The 16175-nt window shown below is 43.6% G+C and overlaps 1 protein-coding gene across 4 annotated transcripts in view; it reads right to left on the bottom strand.

Annotated features, from left to right (window-relative positions):
• Positions 1-13495, bottom strand: part of FMNL2 (formin like 2) — a 270726-nt gene extending 257231 nt beyond the window's left edge. For all 4 annotated transcript variants that reach the window (XM_054044088.1, XM_054044091.1, XM_054044089.1 and 1 more), the window contains exon 1: positions 12805-13495. In XM_054044088.1, coding sequence (XP_053900063.1) covers positions 12805-12921 — 117 coding nt within the window. In that variant the 5' untranslated portion in view covers positions 12922-13495. The remainder of the gene's footprint in view (positions 1-12804) is intronic.
• Between the last annotated feature and the right edge of the window lie 2680 nt (positions 13496-16175).

Below are 16175 nucleotides of genomic sequence, written 5' to 3' on the forward strand. Positions count from 1 at the left end.
TCAGTGGGAATTAGTTCAAGTCCCCAGTGCATGGCACTAAGGAGTCAGTCTCTCTCTCTCTCACACATACACACACTCTCTTTCTCTTTCTCTTTCTCACCCTCTCTAATGGAACGAATGTCATAAAAAGAGGCCCTGCACAGTCCTCCATTTGGCTGTTAAACATTAACAAATCAAACACACCAGTAACAACCCAGCTGCATGTATAATGATTGCTCAAGTTAAAGACCACCTCATTATTTTTATCTACTTTATTATTCAGAGATAATATTTTGAGAGAGGCATGCTCCTGATGATTTTTCCAACCTTCTCTACGCTTCTAAATTAAGCCCCCAAGGGGGACCACAGGACCACTATGGGTGCCCTTTCTACTCCCCTTCGTCAAAAGTATAATTCCTTATCTCTTAATGTAGTTTCTCCTTCCCCAGCCCAGACATGGAGATATAAGTCATCCTAGCAGCTGGTGAAGGAAGAATAAAATCAGAAGTGGGGTGTGGTCACCCTCCTTATATTTGGGAAATTTTGGAAGTCATTATTTTAAGTTTACTGAGTAGTAAACTTTTCAAAAAGAAAACCCTCTTGGACCTCAGGAACAGTTCAGATACAGATTTCCTGACTAGTGGAGATATAGGTTTTTTCTTCTAAGAGCTGAGTTATAAAAACATACCACAATCCTTACTAGAGTGGAAAACTATAGCATGGTTTGGCTAATATGTTCCACAGGGGGAAAATATTCTCCGTCCGGTACTATAATCAGGTTAGCAACAGTCACGTTTAAACAGTGCTGTTTCTTGCATATTTCGTACAAGATCTAAAAGAAGAAAAGAAAAAGGTTAGTGTACACTACACACAGACAAATTGAAAAGATGAGGTGTTTTGGTTATGTATTTGGGGTTTGGGGGTCAGTTATGTGTTTGTTATTTACTGAACAATAGAGCAACGTTTTTGTAATCATGAATGATTCAGCAGCATCCCTAATGCTGTAGCTGCATCATAGTTAAGGCTGAGCAGCGGTTTCTGTATTTTGAAAAGTTTATTTATTGTTAAATGAAAAATAAAAATAACAATTGTATTATATATGGCATCAGACTTCATGTACAGCTGGCCTCTTAGGCCCATATTTTGTCACCTATGTGAACACTGATGGAGTAAGGGAGATACAGTCTGATTTTTAATGATGAAGATAAACCAATTGGACATCTTGTAGGAATAAGGACCACCCGTGACTCTGGTACACAAGGCATGCTGTTTGTTGTATCCACCTGTTGTTTGAGACTTTTTATTATGTATTTGTACAGTGCTCAGCACAACTTGGATTACTGTAAACAGAAATAAATCATCATAATTAGCATCATCATCATGTGGCTATGGGTTTGCAGGATCAGGCTCTTAGTTTTCTGCACCCATTAGAAATCCCCATGTGTAACCACTAACCACTAACACCCAAGCTTGTTGTTTTATTCTAGAATACTGTCAAAATGGATATTTGCAGAAGAATGACTTGTGATGTATGGATTCAGCCCTGCTAATGTGGGCACCATACAATAATCCTTTCCATCTAGGTCTTTTAGAACAAGCCTATTACTTTCTTTCAGGCTATTCTGAGCTTACTAAAGGCAAGAGCAAGTGACACATGCAATTTGACAGAATGGGTTCATACCTTCATCAGTAAAGCCCAATAAATTAAGGCGATTATTTGATATGGAAATACACTACCAAGAGAAAAATACATGCATACACATCAGCCTGCATATTTTAAAAATATTTCAGGTTTTCAGACACTGCAATTCATTTAAGGGCTGTGAATCTCAAACATGCTAGTTAGCCAAATATTCTTTGGAGTCTTCCTTTATTTCAGATACTCAAAAAATGCATTAATGTCTTTTTAAGTGACATATATGCAGGAAAACTTACACACACTGTCAAATGATATACAAGTTTCAGAGTAACAGCCGTGTTAGTCTGTATCCGCAAAAAGAAGAACAGGAGTACTTGTGGCACCTTAGAGACTAACAAATTTATTAGAGCATAAGCTTTCGTGGACTACAGCCCACTTCTATATGCATCCGAAGAAGTGGGCTGTAGTCCACGAAAGCTTATGCTCTAATAAATTTGTTAGTCTCTAAGGTGCCACAAGTACTCCTGTTCTTCTTTTTTAAATGATATACAAGCCACTTTGACAGATGTGTTACCATGCAGTTTTATTTCAACAAATTAATTTACATTGATTATCAGAAAGAAATTTTCTAATGGTGAGATCTATTAGACAATTTCCTCAAAGAAAGAGATGGAAGTGTCATTGCTTGAATAATTTAAAAATGGTCTGGAAGAAACTGTCTCACATTAGCATTGGCAGGGGTCTGACCAACAAAAGCTAATGGGTTTTCCATGTGTAATTTTTATAATTCTATTATACTATGGGGCTGAACTGATACTGGTTTCAACCTAACATATCTCTAATAACTTCAGCAGAGTTACACTGGCTATATATGAGTGCAATCAGACTCAGTCCCTGTATCACAATCATACTAGTAAGGGCTGGAGTCACAAAAAGACAGACATCTAACTGCCACTTTAGATGACTAAATTCCACAATCAGGCCTCACTGGGATTCACAACCCCACCCTACCCCCAATCCTGTAGGTGCCTAAAATCATAGCCCCTGAATTTTTGCAGTAAAAGCTGCTTAGACACTGATGTTTCTCCCTGTAAGCATGTGCACTGCATCCCCATGCCAGGCATGTGGACACCTAAGCCCCAGAGCAATGCACTAATGGGAGAAGATAGGCGTTCCTCCACCTAACTCACTCCCATAGATGAGTTTACACAAAACAGCCAGGAGGAGACCCTGGCTCATAACGTTTAGACAAATTGTTAGGATACTTACCTGGGATGTGAGAGAGCTCTGGTTGAAGTCCCCCCTCTGCCCAAGGTGGAGAAGAGATTTGAATGGGGATCTATCACCTCTCAGGGAGTACCCTAGCTCTAAGTTATAAAGTCTCCTGGGGGGGAGAGGATGGGTGTCCCTCAGTCACTCCTGCTGAAGCTGTTCCACTTTGGATAAATAATTTTTTTTTAAATCACTGGAGCAGGGGGACTGGATCCTGGCTTTCCCACATTAGTGCTCTAACCACAAGCCTACAGAGTCATTCTCACACTTGCTTCCAGACTATGGCCCAATGATTCTTTCATTATTTAAACCACAGTGCAACAGCTTCAATAAGGAGAGACTGAGGGAGACCCACATCAGAATATCCTATAGCCCAGTGGCTAGGGCACTCACCTGAGACCTGGCAGAGTCCTGTCCAAATTGCTCAGCATCATAAGAACGTAAGAACGGCCGTACTGGGTCAGACCAATGGTCCATCTAGCCCAGTATCCTGTCTTTCCACAGTGGCCAGTGTCAGATGAGTTTGGGGGGGAATTAACAGAACAGGACAATTATCAAGTGATAATCCCCTGTTGTCCAGTCCCAGCATCTGGAGGTTTAGGGACACCCAGAGCATGGAATTACATCCCTGACCATCTCGGCTAATCGCAATTGATGGACCTATCCTCCATGAATTTATCTAATTCTTTTTTGAACCCAGTTATACTTTTGGCCTTCACAACATCCCCTGGCAATGAATTCCACAGTTGACTGTGAGTTGTCTGAAATACTTCCTTATGTTTGTTTTAAACCTGCCGCCTATTAATTACATTGGGTGACTACTGGTTCTTCTGAAATGTGAAGGGGCAAATAACACTTCCTTATTCACTTTTTTCACACCATTCATGATTTTATAGACCTCTATCATATCCTCCCTTAGTCATCTCTTTTCCAAGCTGGACAGTCACAGTCTTTTTAATCTCACTTCATATGGAAACTGTCATACCCCTAATCATTTTTGTTACCCTTCTCTGCACCTTTTCCAGTGCAAACGTTACTTTTTTGAGCTGGGGATGACCAGAATTCCACACAATATTCAAGGCCTAAATTTCTTTGTGAATGAAGCCCTAAAACGGGCGGGCAAACCTTTTGGCCTGAGGGCCGCATCAGGTTTCGTAAATTGTATGGAGGGCCGGTTAGGGGAGGGGGTCGTGGCACAGCCCCCACCTCCTATCTGCCCCCCTCCGGGACTCCTGCCCCATCCAACCCCCAACCACCCACCCCTTCTCCCTGTCCCCTGACTGCCCCCCTGGAATCCCTACCCCCATTCAACCCCCTGGTTCCCCCCCTACCACCCTGACCCCTATTCACACCCCTACCACCCTGACCACCACCCCTGCCCTCTATCCAACTCCCCCTCCCTCCCACTGCTCCCTGCCCCCTTACTGTGCTGCCTGGAACACCGGTGGCTGGTGGCGCTACAGCTGCACTGCCCGGCTGGAGCCGGGCCACGCTGCCGCCGCTGCCACCACCACCACGTGGCACAGAGCACCGGGTCAGGCCGGCTCTGCAGTGTGCTGCCCCAGGAGCTCACAGCCCCACCGCACAGAGCATTGCGCCAGCAGCAGAGCAAGCGAGCTAGCTGAGGCTGCGAGGGAGGGGAGACAGCAGGGCTAGCCTCCCAGGCCAAGAGCTCGGGGGCTGGGCAGGACGGTCCCGGGGGCTGTAGTTTGCCCACCCCTGTCTTAAAAGGCCAATTTTTTTTTTTAAACTAATGGAGATATCCTATCTCCTAGAACTGGAAGGGACCTTGAAAGGTCATTGAGTCCAGCTCCCTACCTTCACTAGCAGGACCAAGTACTGATTTTGCCCCAGATCCCTAAGTAGCCTCCTCAAGGACTGAACTCACAACCGTGGCTTTAGCAGGCCAATGCTCAAACCCCTGAGCTATCCCTTCCCCCAGCCTATACCTTCAAAATTCATCCTATGCCAGGAATTTGTTTGGCCCCAACTCTCGGTGAAATGACGAGAATTAAACACCTTGCAGAAGTTACTTGTGTCACTACCAAGTTTAGTGACCTGCAGACCCCTACATCTGTATATTTTGTAAAGAGAAGGGTAGAAGAGCTGATAAAAGCTTAGAGACTGAGACCGAAAGTGATCCTAAGCACTATTAAATACATAAATAAAGACATTGGACTTTCATAGCACTTGTATCCAAGGCTCCCAAAACACTTTACAAACATCCTGTAAGGAAGGTGTTTCATTACACAGTTTACAGATAGAGAAACTGAGGCACGGACTACAGATTACATGCAAAAGTTCAGTGTGAAGAAGGAATTACTGATGGAGAAAGCCTGCTTTCATAGAAGTTAATAGCAAACCTCTCACTGTCTTCAATGGGAACAGTTTTGAGCCCCAATCACCCACCTGCGCATGCTCAGAATTAGAACATTGTAGAGCTGCTATGCAGACTGATGTCATCACTGGATGCAGTTTCTAGAAAAGTTTTAATGACAGTGGCTTTGGGTCCACCTTCCCTCTCCTCCCTCCCAGTTCCTTCTCATAGTTCTTCAAAACAGGGTTTTCCCTGGATCTATGGAAACAGGCACACAACACTCATTTGTAATATGAAGAGGGCCAGGGGATGTTTCATGTTAACATCCCAACAGATACGTGAGCCAACAGTCAAATGATGTCAATCACAGCTCATTAGACAACAATACACTCTGCCAACTCTGCCCTGGCCACCTCCTCCACACCATGTGTCATCTATAAACACACACCACTGTTAAAGGTTTAGAGAAGGACCACCCTGTTGTAAGCTCCATCTGGAAGTATAGCCTTTATCAACTCCAAACCCTGAATTCACTGTATCAGATAATAGTACAGGAAGGATGGTGGCTATAAACACATACAGCACAGTTTCTCTACACAGGGTGACCAGATAGCAAGTGTGAAAAATCAGGACTGGGGTGGGGGGTAATAGAAGCCCATATAAAAAAAGCCCCAAATATTGGGACTGTCCCTATAAAATCAGGACATCTGGTCACCCTATCTCTACATACTGCTTAAACATGTGGGTCAATGGCTTCCTATTCAAAATAAATGAGTGGTGGCTCCTTAGATTTGTGATTTGTGGACACTTGGCTCATGATATCAAAGGGAAAAAAACTTGTTGAAGAATCTGCTCAAGCAGGAGGTTCCCACATGCTTGAAAGGCTGTGCCTGTCCTGGCAAGCACATGATCAGCTGGAATCTGGTTGTCACTTTAACTGGCATCTTCCACTGGCCACTTAGGAAGTCAGTGATGATAATGTAGGCAATAGCATTGGGCTGCCACTTTCCTGGCATATGTACTTCTTGCTTAAAAGTGAGTTTGAAACCAAAGGAGCCATTATTGAAACCAAAATTCTCCGTATCCACTGAAGGTAGGACAAGCAGTAATGGGCTTAATCTGCAGCAAGGTTAGCTAAAAGGAAAAACTTTCTAAATATAAGGGTAGTTAAGCTCTGGAATAGACTTCCAAGGGAGGCTGTGGAATCTCCATCATTGGAGGTTTTAAGAACAGGTTAGACAAACACCTGTCAGTGATAGTCTAGGTTTACTTGGTCCTGCCTCAGCTGGACTTGAAGACTTCTCAAGTCCCTTCCAGCCCTACATTTCTATGATTATTTCAGGCATCCCACTGAAAGGGCAAAATACATATCAATGTCAACTACATCACTTGATACAGGGTAGAATAAACACCACTCTGCTTGCAGATACAGACATGAAAATAGATGCTTGCTCTCTCTCAAGAAGGAGGCTAAATCCTTATATTCTACTTTCTTTTCCTCAGTTTGCATGTTACATATATCCCATCACATGAAATGTCTTTCTGGAACATCAGGGCAGCTAACTATTGGCCCCAGCTAGTGAAAGGGTTAAGGTGGCCAGGTGAGCCAATTAACTCCCCAGCCTGCACCTGGAGGGAGGAGCCAGGGAGCAGGGATTGATTAAATGAGGCTTAGTTGGACAGGAACAGGAGGGGCTTGTATAAAGCCCAGGAGTTGAAAGGGGTTGCAAGGGAAATAGTCTGAAGTTATGCCCTAGGAGAAGGAAGTGTGTTTGGAGCGAGAGAGGCAGCAGATTGAGACAGGATGACTGAAGAGACTGAAAGGCGGGTGCAGCACCTGGAAAAAGCTAATCCCCACTGCAACCCAGAGGAGGCATCTCTAGCAGAGAGTGAAGCTCGTGACAGTGCTGAAGAGTTTATGAATAGTTGGGACCATTTTTCACTACCAAAGTCTGAGCTCAGATACTATGGTCATAGGTGACACAGAAAAACCTAAAATAGATTTGATTATATTGAGTGTATGTGCACACGCAAATAAAGAGGGTGTCAAAAGCTCACTCTAGGTACATCTACACTGCCTCCCCCCCACTCAAAAAAGCTTCCCTGGTGAGTCTCAGAGGTCTGGGCCTACAGACTAGGGCTCATCAGATGCACGTACGGAGCTAAAAATAGCAGTGTAGACGTTCCCACTTGGGCTGGAGCCTGGGCTCTGAAACCCAGATGGGGGCGTGTCTCAGGGAATTTCTACACTGCAATTAAAAACCTATGGCTGGCTTGTGCCAGCTGACTTGGGCTTGCGAGGCTCAGGCTAAGGGGCTGTTTAATTCTAGTGTAGATATTCAGGCTAGAGCCCATGCTCTAGGAGCCTGTGAGGCGAGAGGGTCCCAGGGCTCCAGCTGTAGCCTGAGCCCAAATGTCTACACTGCAGTTAAATAGCGCCCGAGCCCTGCAAGCCAAAGTCAGCTGGCACAGGCCAGCCATGAGTTTCTAATTGCAATGTAGACACATCCTCAGAGCCCATGCTGGACTGCAATATTTAGCACTGTAGCACAAGCCCCATTAGCCCGAGTCTGTAGAGCTGGGCTCTGAGACAAGCTGCTGCAGGGTTTGGGGTTTTTTTTTTTTGCAGTGTAGTCATGCCCTTGGGGCCTTGTATCACTAGAACAGGGGTCGGCAGTGTTTGGCACGCGACTCGCCAGGGTAAGCACCCTAGCGGGCCGGGCCAGTTTATTTACCTGCTGACGCGGCAGGTTCGGCCGATCGCAGCCCCCACTGGCCACAGTTCGCCGTCCCGGGCCAATGGGGGCAGTGGGAAGCCGTGGACAGCACATCCCTCGGCCCGCGCCGCTTCCCGCCGCCCCCATTGGCCCGGGACGGCGAACCGCGGCAAGTGGGGACCGCGATCGGCCGAACCTGCCGCGTCAGCAGGTAAATAAACTGGCCCGGCCCATAAGGGTGCTTACCCTGGCGAGCCGCGTGCCAAACGTTGCCGACCCCTGCACTAGAATAATACAGAGAGAAGTCTGTACTAGACAGCCAGGAAGACTCTCCAGATTTCACTATAGTAGGAACAGAAAAGTGTGATGCAGTCGATCCTGGAGAAAATATTAATTTCTATGTGAACTGGGCCCCATCCAGCCTGTACTCACAATACATCTTCAGTAGTGCTGGCGGCACTGTTACACACCAAAGAAACCTACCTAGTGCAGGCAGTGTTTGACTTTACTTTAATTAAAAAAAAAAAGAGAGAGAAAGAGAGAGAGAGAGCGCCTGGAACATTTCCCAGGTAATTCATCACCTCTTTTAAATTATACTCCTCAAACCACAGAGAATGAGGCTAACCAAAGAGGCAGTACAACAAACTATTCTGTGGGTGACCCCTCCTCAAATGTATAGTTGTTAGCAGGTTAGCAAATGCCAGCTGGTACACCTGTTTGCCACATATGCACAACTCTATGCATGCCACTGTTCATCCATATGCTGAACAGACCACATTACTGTTTGGTAGGTTATTTGGGAGAAAACATTTCAAAGGGAGAGAATCAAAAGAACAGTTAATGTCAAGGCACTTATATGAAAAATGTGGTCTTGTGCTTTCGATCATGAACACACATGTTCTCAATGTTTTTCCATCTCTGTGGCTCTTTGCTCAGATTTTGCTTGAGGACAGAAAAGTAAAACTTAAGATCCCCTTTTTGGATCTGAATGGAAGAATTCTTGTACATATGACATCACTGCTTGCATACAAGAACAGAGAAGAATTGTTCAGGATGTTGTTGCATACACACAAATAGCGGTGATTGCAATGAACGCTGTTCTGTGCAATGTCAAAAGCAGCTTTGCTAATTTCATTTACATTAAAAATGATATTGACACGATCAGCAAGCCCTTTTAGGAGTACAGTGGGAGTTTAGGGGTGCAAGAAATGCTAGGCTGATCCCTTCATATAACTTGTAAAGAAGGTCAGATTTAGGCCTTACAGTGTCCATTTTGTCTTATTTCTCAGAATAAATCTCTTATCCTTATATTCTTCCCCCCCCCCCCTTTTTTTTTTTTGAAGGATACTATTCCTTTCACGCTCATTCTATCACCATGACTCTCAGGTTATGGTGTTTGGGTGGGTGGATCACAGAGTGAAACACTCTGAAAACAAGCCATGAAGGACTGAGAGACAGGGAGAAGAGATGAATTACATGAAGGCTTTCCTTTTATGAAGTTGTCAAACTGTTTCTTAGCAGTTGTGATGAATACCTACCGATCATCATGACACCATATGTAAATACTAAGTCATGGGGGAAACTTTTTTGTTCCTGTTCCAACTGTGGCCTGTGAGCCTCTTAAAATTTGGGCCCAGCTTTGCAGCTCTTTCTCAGAGGAGCAGGCTTGTCATCACCAGACCACCGCCATGAGTCAGAGCACATACTATCTGCCACCCCCAGGAGCAAGGGCTGCAGGATTGAGCCTTTGACACTTGCAGTGTATCTACAGTCCAGCTAATAACATATATCCCCTGCTCCTACTCAAGTGAATGGTAAGATTGACTTTTATTTTCATAGGAGTGCTGGATCAAGCCTATATGGTTGCATTAAAAGTGTGTAACATATGGCATTCTCACACACTGTCTACTCCTTTCACAAACTAATTCTGCCATTGATTATAATTCAAAAGCAGTTTTTCTTCTACAGATCATTGACATAAACTGATTCAGATTTAGTCTTCTGGATAGGTTTAGGCATAATAGGCTTGATTCTGATCTCTCACACATGGTACATCAGTGTTACTTCCATGAGTTCAATAAAGTTACTCCTGATTTGCACTGGTAAAAGTGAGAGCTGAATCAGGTTCCCTTAACATGTCTAATAATCATAACACCTTGCCATTTGGTATATCAGTGGGAGTTCTTACTTGAATAGGCTTATTCTTTTCTTAGACATGATAATCTGACTGGGTCTAACCAGAAATAGTCTAAACACCTATCAGTTAGAGTCTGAGAACTGTTCCTCCAACACCAGGAAGTATTTCGCAACACAGAAGAGAAGGTTAGTCTAGAGTGTGACTATAAATTAATATTTAACATGAATTCAGGTTACAGTATACATATTTTCTTGTATAAATTCCCCTCCTTCCTCTTTGTGTGCCAGGGTCTTCATTGTATACAAGGAAATCATTTTCACAAGTAAGAATTGCATAAAAAGACCACAATATTTTTGTTGATCTATATAATCTACTCAAAATATTTAAATATGAAACAAAATATGCATTTTTCCTAGAGCATACTACATAATATCAACAGAAGTTATGTCCATTCCTTGAAGGCTGTCCTGGGAATTTGATTTCAAATACTGAATCATGTATACTATTCAGATAAAGAAATACTGATATTACAAGAGATATGCTTATCTGTTCTAACAGCCAAAAGTAATGTAAAACCAGCACCAGAAATAATAGCAAGAAATGTATATACTTATGTATGTGTTCCATGGAAGGGCTGAGTGTTTGATTTTTGCATTTTACTTCAATATATTTGGGAATTTTTGCTTCAACCAGACCACTCTCTTGGTCCCTCCCCAGACAGCATGCTGGGATTTCTAGAAACTGCAAACTCTAAGGAAAGTGAATGCACCACAGAACTCCTTCTTAACCTGTATACAGACATACAAATGCACGGGCTGACCAAGTATTTTACGTTCAGTTTTTTAATGTTTTTTTAACTCATTCAAGAAAAAAGAAAATGTATGTGTATTTAATGTGACTGGGAAATTCAGAATTAACAAAACACTCCACACCTTTAATAACCTGTCAATCATGTCTTAAAGATTAACCCAAGGCATATGTTATTAATGGACTACAATAGTGAAATCTCTAAATATTATGAAAAACTGATCATCTCAGATGAGCAGAATTCATTTCTTAACTATGACTTCTACAACAATAGATTGTGTCAACGCCCCCTCTGCCACAAGCTCACTCTCTCTTTAGCTCTGACACGCTGCATGCCAGAGTGCTTTTTTAGACTTTAAAGACATTACCAGATGAAGTCCAGATAGAAACCACATAATAGGAATGTATTTCTAATGAGAAAGAACTTCACATTGTGAAGGTAAGTCACATATGTGGCATACATATACTCTCATACTGTGTGCCCTTATAGAAGTAATGACAATTAGTACATATTGTATTTCCTAGGGCACCATCTAGCAGGACAGAGAATTAACATTCACAAAATTAGAGAGAGGCAAGTAAAAACAAATGCAAAGTAGTCTGTCTCCTCAATACCACATTAGTGCTTTTAGCTAGACTTGAACCTAGGTACAAGAAAACTATTGCTACCAATGCTGATTTCCATAACAAATTATACAGTTCAGAGACAGGAAAACAGAACTGATGGTTGTATACCAAACCACACAACACACACTACCTTTGTAAATAAATGGCAATGCATTCTCAGTTACCCTTTTATTTCCCAGAAAAGATTTCACAAAATATTTAAACTGTTAGTATAGCTTTCACTGCAAAGAACAAATTGGTAACATGCTGTAGATCATTTAATCCGATTCTTTGTATCTGTTTACACTGTGTTTGTACTGAAACGTTAGTGACATCACTATCTGAGAACAAACAAGACCATCACCGTGGAAGTCTACATAGCCTGAATCTGGTCAGTCTTTTGCACATTCTTGAAACACTTTTCAGATCACACACACAGGGCAAGATTCCTAATTCACGTGCTTTATAATTGCCCGGGGCAGCAGTAGTCATGGTTTATACTGGTGGGAATGGGCTCGGAATCTGGCCTGCCTAGTCCTGGGGCTAAAACTAATCCAAACCCCTTCACGGAGGCAGCCAGAGACACCACGCCCCCTGCATCTCAGCAACTGACTGAATGGCCAAGGTTTAGAAATGTCTATGAAAACTGCGCGGAACAGAAGTAAAAGGTGGCTGCTTTACAAAGGAAAGAGACGCGGATCAGGAGCGGGTCTGAAGTGGGAAAGAGAAGCTGCCTTATGTATGGAGTGAAAGCACCAAGCACCGGCAGGCAGTTACATCTCTTCTGCTCTCCGAGGCAGGCTCCAGACCACACAAAGCTGGTTCCGAACTCTTTCACGCCTTGATTCCGCCTCAGTGACTCCTAACACTCCGCGCTCGACAACCCACCCCCCACTATTGTTTCCCCCTTGCAAACGAGATGCAGATCGCTCCGTCTCGGCCTTTACACCGGGGGGCTGGTAACCGAACGGCCGCGTTTACCGCAATAACTTGGCCAGAGCCTGCCTCGCCCCCCACCGCCGCCACTTCCGAGCCACATGGGCCGCCTCTCTCCGGTACAAAGCCGGGGGGGGGGGGCGGGACGGTGCAAGCGGAGCCCCCGGCAGCAGCTCGGAGCAAACAGCCCAGGCGATGCCCCGCTCCCCGCAGACAATGGGCGAGCGGCTCCTATAGCAGTTTGGCTCCTTCCCACGCATCCGAGACATGGACAGACCCTACACACACACCGCTCCCCAGTGAGTCCCGGCCGGGGGACGGGGTTGGAGACTGAGACAGACCCCCCCACCCCGCCGTGGGGCTCCGTCTGGCTCCGGAGAAGACATGCACTCACCAGGACGACGGCAAATCTCTCCTCCAGTTCACCTGGCTCGGGCATTGGCAGCTTGAGAGGCATGTTGTGAGCCCTGAAGTCCGTCTGCTGAGAATCCATGCTCCCGGCATTGCCCATGGCGATGGCCCTTCCTCGGAGAGGGGCGATTTTCCCTGCTCTTTCCCTCGCTCAGTCTGTGTGCAATGCACCGCACAGCCTCTCTCTCCGTTATTCCTTCGTCGCCCCCCCCTTCCCACACACACCTTCCCCTCCTCCCTGGCTGAGCCCGATCCGGTGTCCCCCCCGCCCCAAACAAAACAGCCACGGGGAAGCGAGTTGCACAGATCTAGGTCTCCCTCTAGCACTGGCCGTGGAAATGATCTCCTTCAACCTTCATGCTGGCTTTCTCCTCTCCCTCCTGCCCAGGGCAAGCTCGCTCTCTTTCTTCTGGAGAAACCGGGATCTTATCTGCATGTTGCACAATTTCCACACCACTCCCTGCTCGCAATCCTGATGGTGAGATACATGATTCCGGCTTAGCGGTCCCTCTTTCGCCCCGGCTCCCCCTGATGTGGCTGCTGCTGCTGCTGCTGCCTGTGACACATACACGCTGGCCTCCCACACAACACAAGCCACCACAAAACTCAGGCGAGCCCCAGCAGATTCCGATTCCAGACAAACGCACACCCCTGCAGCAGCAGCACAAAGCCCCCTTTCGCTAGCCGCCTCCCCCTGAGCCGCTCTCCGCCCCCCGCCCCGGGGGTAGCTGGGACTCGTAGTCCCTGCCCGCGGTTCGCAGGAATCAACATGCACACCCAAAAGGAGCCATATACAAACCCACGCCAGCAGCTAGCCCTAAACCAGATCACACGTGGAAACAAACGTGTCAGATCGTAAGGAGGATTTCCTACCCACGGTTCCCTAAACACAATATTGTTTGCAGGCCACAAAAATTCAGTCCGAATTTAGTATAGCCAACCTCCAGATTTTAAATATGTTAAAAGGGGGTGGGGAATCATAATGGCCATGAGATGATTTAGTTATAAAGTGATTTGTTTCAACCTTTATCACAGTATATTGTGAAAGTTACCCAAGCTAGACAATTGCAAAATTTTCCTACATCAGTGAAATCCCCATCCTCTGCCAACCCCAGGGTCATATTTTAGGGAGTTATAACACAAGAGAACAAATCACAGTCCCGTGCCTGAGATTTGAAGCATTCTGTGATATCTAAGTGAAGGTTGGTAAATGGTTTCTATTATAAATCCCCTTTTCAGGGTTTTTTCTTTGTGGAACATCCAGCTTTTGGGACACTATTTTCCATGCTTGGTCTCTGCATAGGTGGGTTTACCATTAGTTTGGTGGAAATGATGACCAATAAGAGTTCAGCCATATCTGAATGAGGTGAGAGAGAAAAAATATACTTCTCCCATTATAAAAAAAATCTTGTGACATTTCTCTGAAAAAGTACTAGGTGATCTGAAAACTAACTAATGTATCACAATATCATAATACATGAAGGGGGCAGAGTTAAGGGTCCACATTGAGTCTTAACTTTGTCATTTCCTGATTTTTAATGGGTAATTATGCAGCCTTAATATTCTCTCAATATAGTTATTGTATTTAATTTTAAATATTAATTTGCAACATTTCATTGAATATCACCAGATAGCAAAGATAAGTAATTATGCCTTTACCTGAGCCACATAATTAAACAGTGTATACAAACTTGATGAAGAAAGTCAAACCCGTAGTTTTAGTGTTGCCAGATAGCTCAGCTTCTCATCTATTGTCCATTTACACTGCATTTTTTGAAGAAAACTAGCATGCTGAATGTTGATGGTCTCCATAAAGATGGAGATACATTCAAAATGTTTGTTTGCATACAAATCATCAGAGTAAAAAACTATATCCCAATAAATAGTGAAATAAACTATGAAGCTAGGGGAAATGTGTGCAATAATTTTTTTCAGTAGAAAGAGGACTATAACAGGAGCAGGATCACACCTTACATCCATATTTCTGGGATGCAAGTCAAGTGATGTACTCTTTATCCTCACATGTTAACTTAAGAAAAATACCTTTTTACTCCAACAATACATAACTGTTTGCTTCAGCATCTAGCTCAGCAATCCCATCTATGGTGTGACACTATGAGAGAGTGAAAGGGAAATGTTAAAGTAATAACGTGTGCAACACAAACCTGTAATCCGTCAATACCCTGCCATACATAAAATTACTCTGCAGAGATTAACTCAGATATAAAGAGCATAGTTTTACTTGCTTTGACCACTTGCTTTGCACTGAATTAATCAAGGGTCCTGTGTTAAAAATATTATAGGAATATATAATTAAAATCCTTATCATAATACATACACACAAGAGGGGGCGAATTCAGGTTGGATAGGCAATGTTCATTCTGGCATTTCTTAATTTGAGCCTGGTTGACTTTGCAACCTTTTAATCCTTTTTAATCCTTAACTTCGTATTTCCTCATTCTTTTATGGTTTAGTTTATTGATGAGAGCCACCATAACTAATGGTAAATGAATGGGGTTTTTTGTTTATGAATTTCCTTAATTTTTTTAATAGAAAGAAAATATTTTATATATGTGCTATTTAAATAATAAAGCATTTACACATTTGTTGTCTTCACTGTGTAATTTATTGCCATTGATTAAAAAGTGTCATATTTCACCATACAGAGCCATGTTGGACTAATATATCAAAAGTAATTACACTAAATTGTATTAAAAGAAAACATTTTAAATGCAACTTCAGTTCTGCTGCAACTTCTGCATGACATTTATTTTTTAAATTGTGTAACAGAAAACTGAGTAGAGATTCACAATGATAATTTCTGGTGGGGGAGCTGTTAAAAGTAAATATTCAGAAAGCCGTAGCCCCCAATTTGTAAGAAATAGATATGGGGTAGTCAATAGGTGGCCCATGGGCAAATCCAGACTGCCACATGCTTTTGAATGCACCCTGAAATATTTGTATTTTATTATTAATTATTATTATTTATTTTCTCTGGAATCTGGACCTTGACTATACCTTGACCAAGAACTTTGGACCCTGACAAAAAAAAATTGATACTCCCGAAATAGATACACAATATACATGAAAAGGAGCTAGAATTTTGTCTTATTTTCGTGTAACCCTTTTTGAGGAAAGTAACAAACAAGTCAATCTTTGAAAAGAAACAGTGTAACTTACCCCAGTACAAACCTAAAGGAGCACAGCCAAAGCTGATCCAAACCCAGTCTGCTTTCAGTGCAGCTCCTCCTGGGCCCCTCCTTTGTAATAATATCCTGATTGTCTGAGGTAAATAATTTTGCTAAGGCAGACATTGCCATGACAGCCAGGGAACTAGTGGCCCTTTAGGGTGAT

Source organism: Malaclemys terrapin, chromosome 11, assembly GCF_027887155.1.
Source record: "Malaclemys terrapin pileata isolate rMalTer1 chromosome 11, rMalTer1.hap1, whole genome shotgun sequence".
NCBI classification, from domain to species: Eukaryota; Metazoa; Chordata; order Testudines; family Emydidae; genus Malaclemys; species Malaclemys terrapin.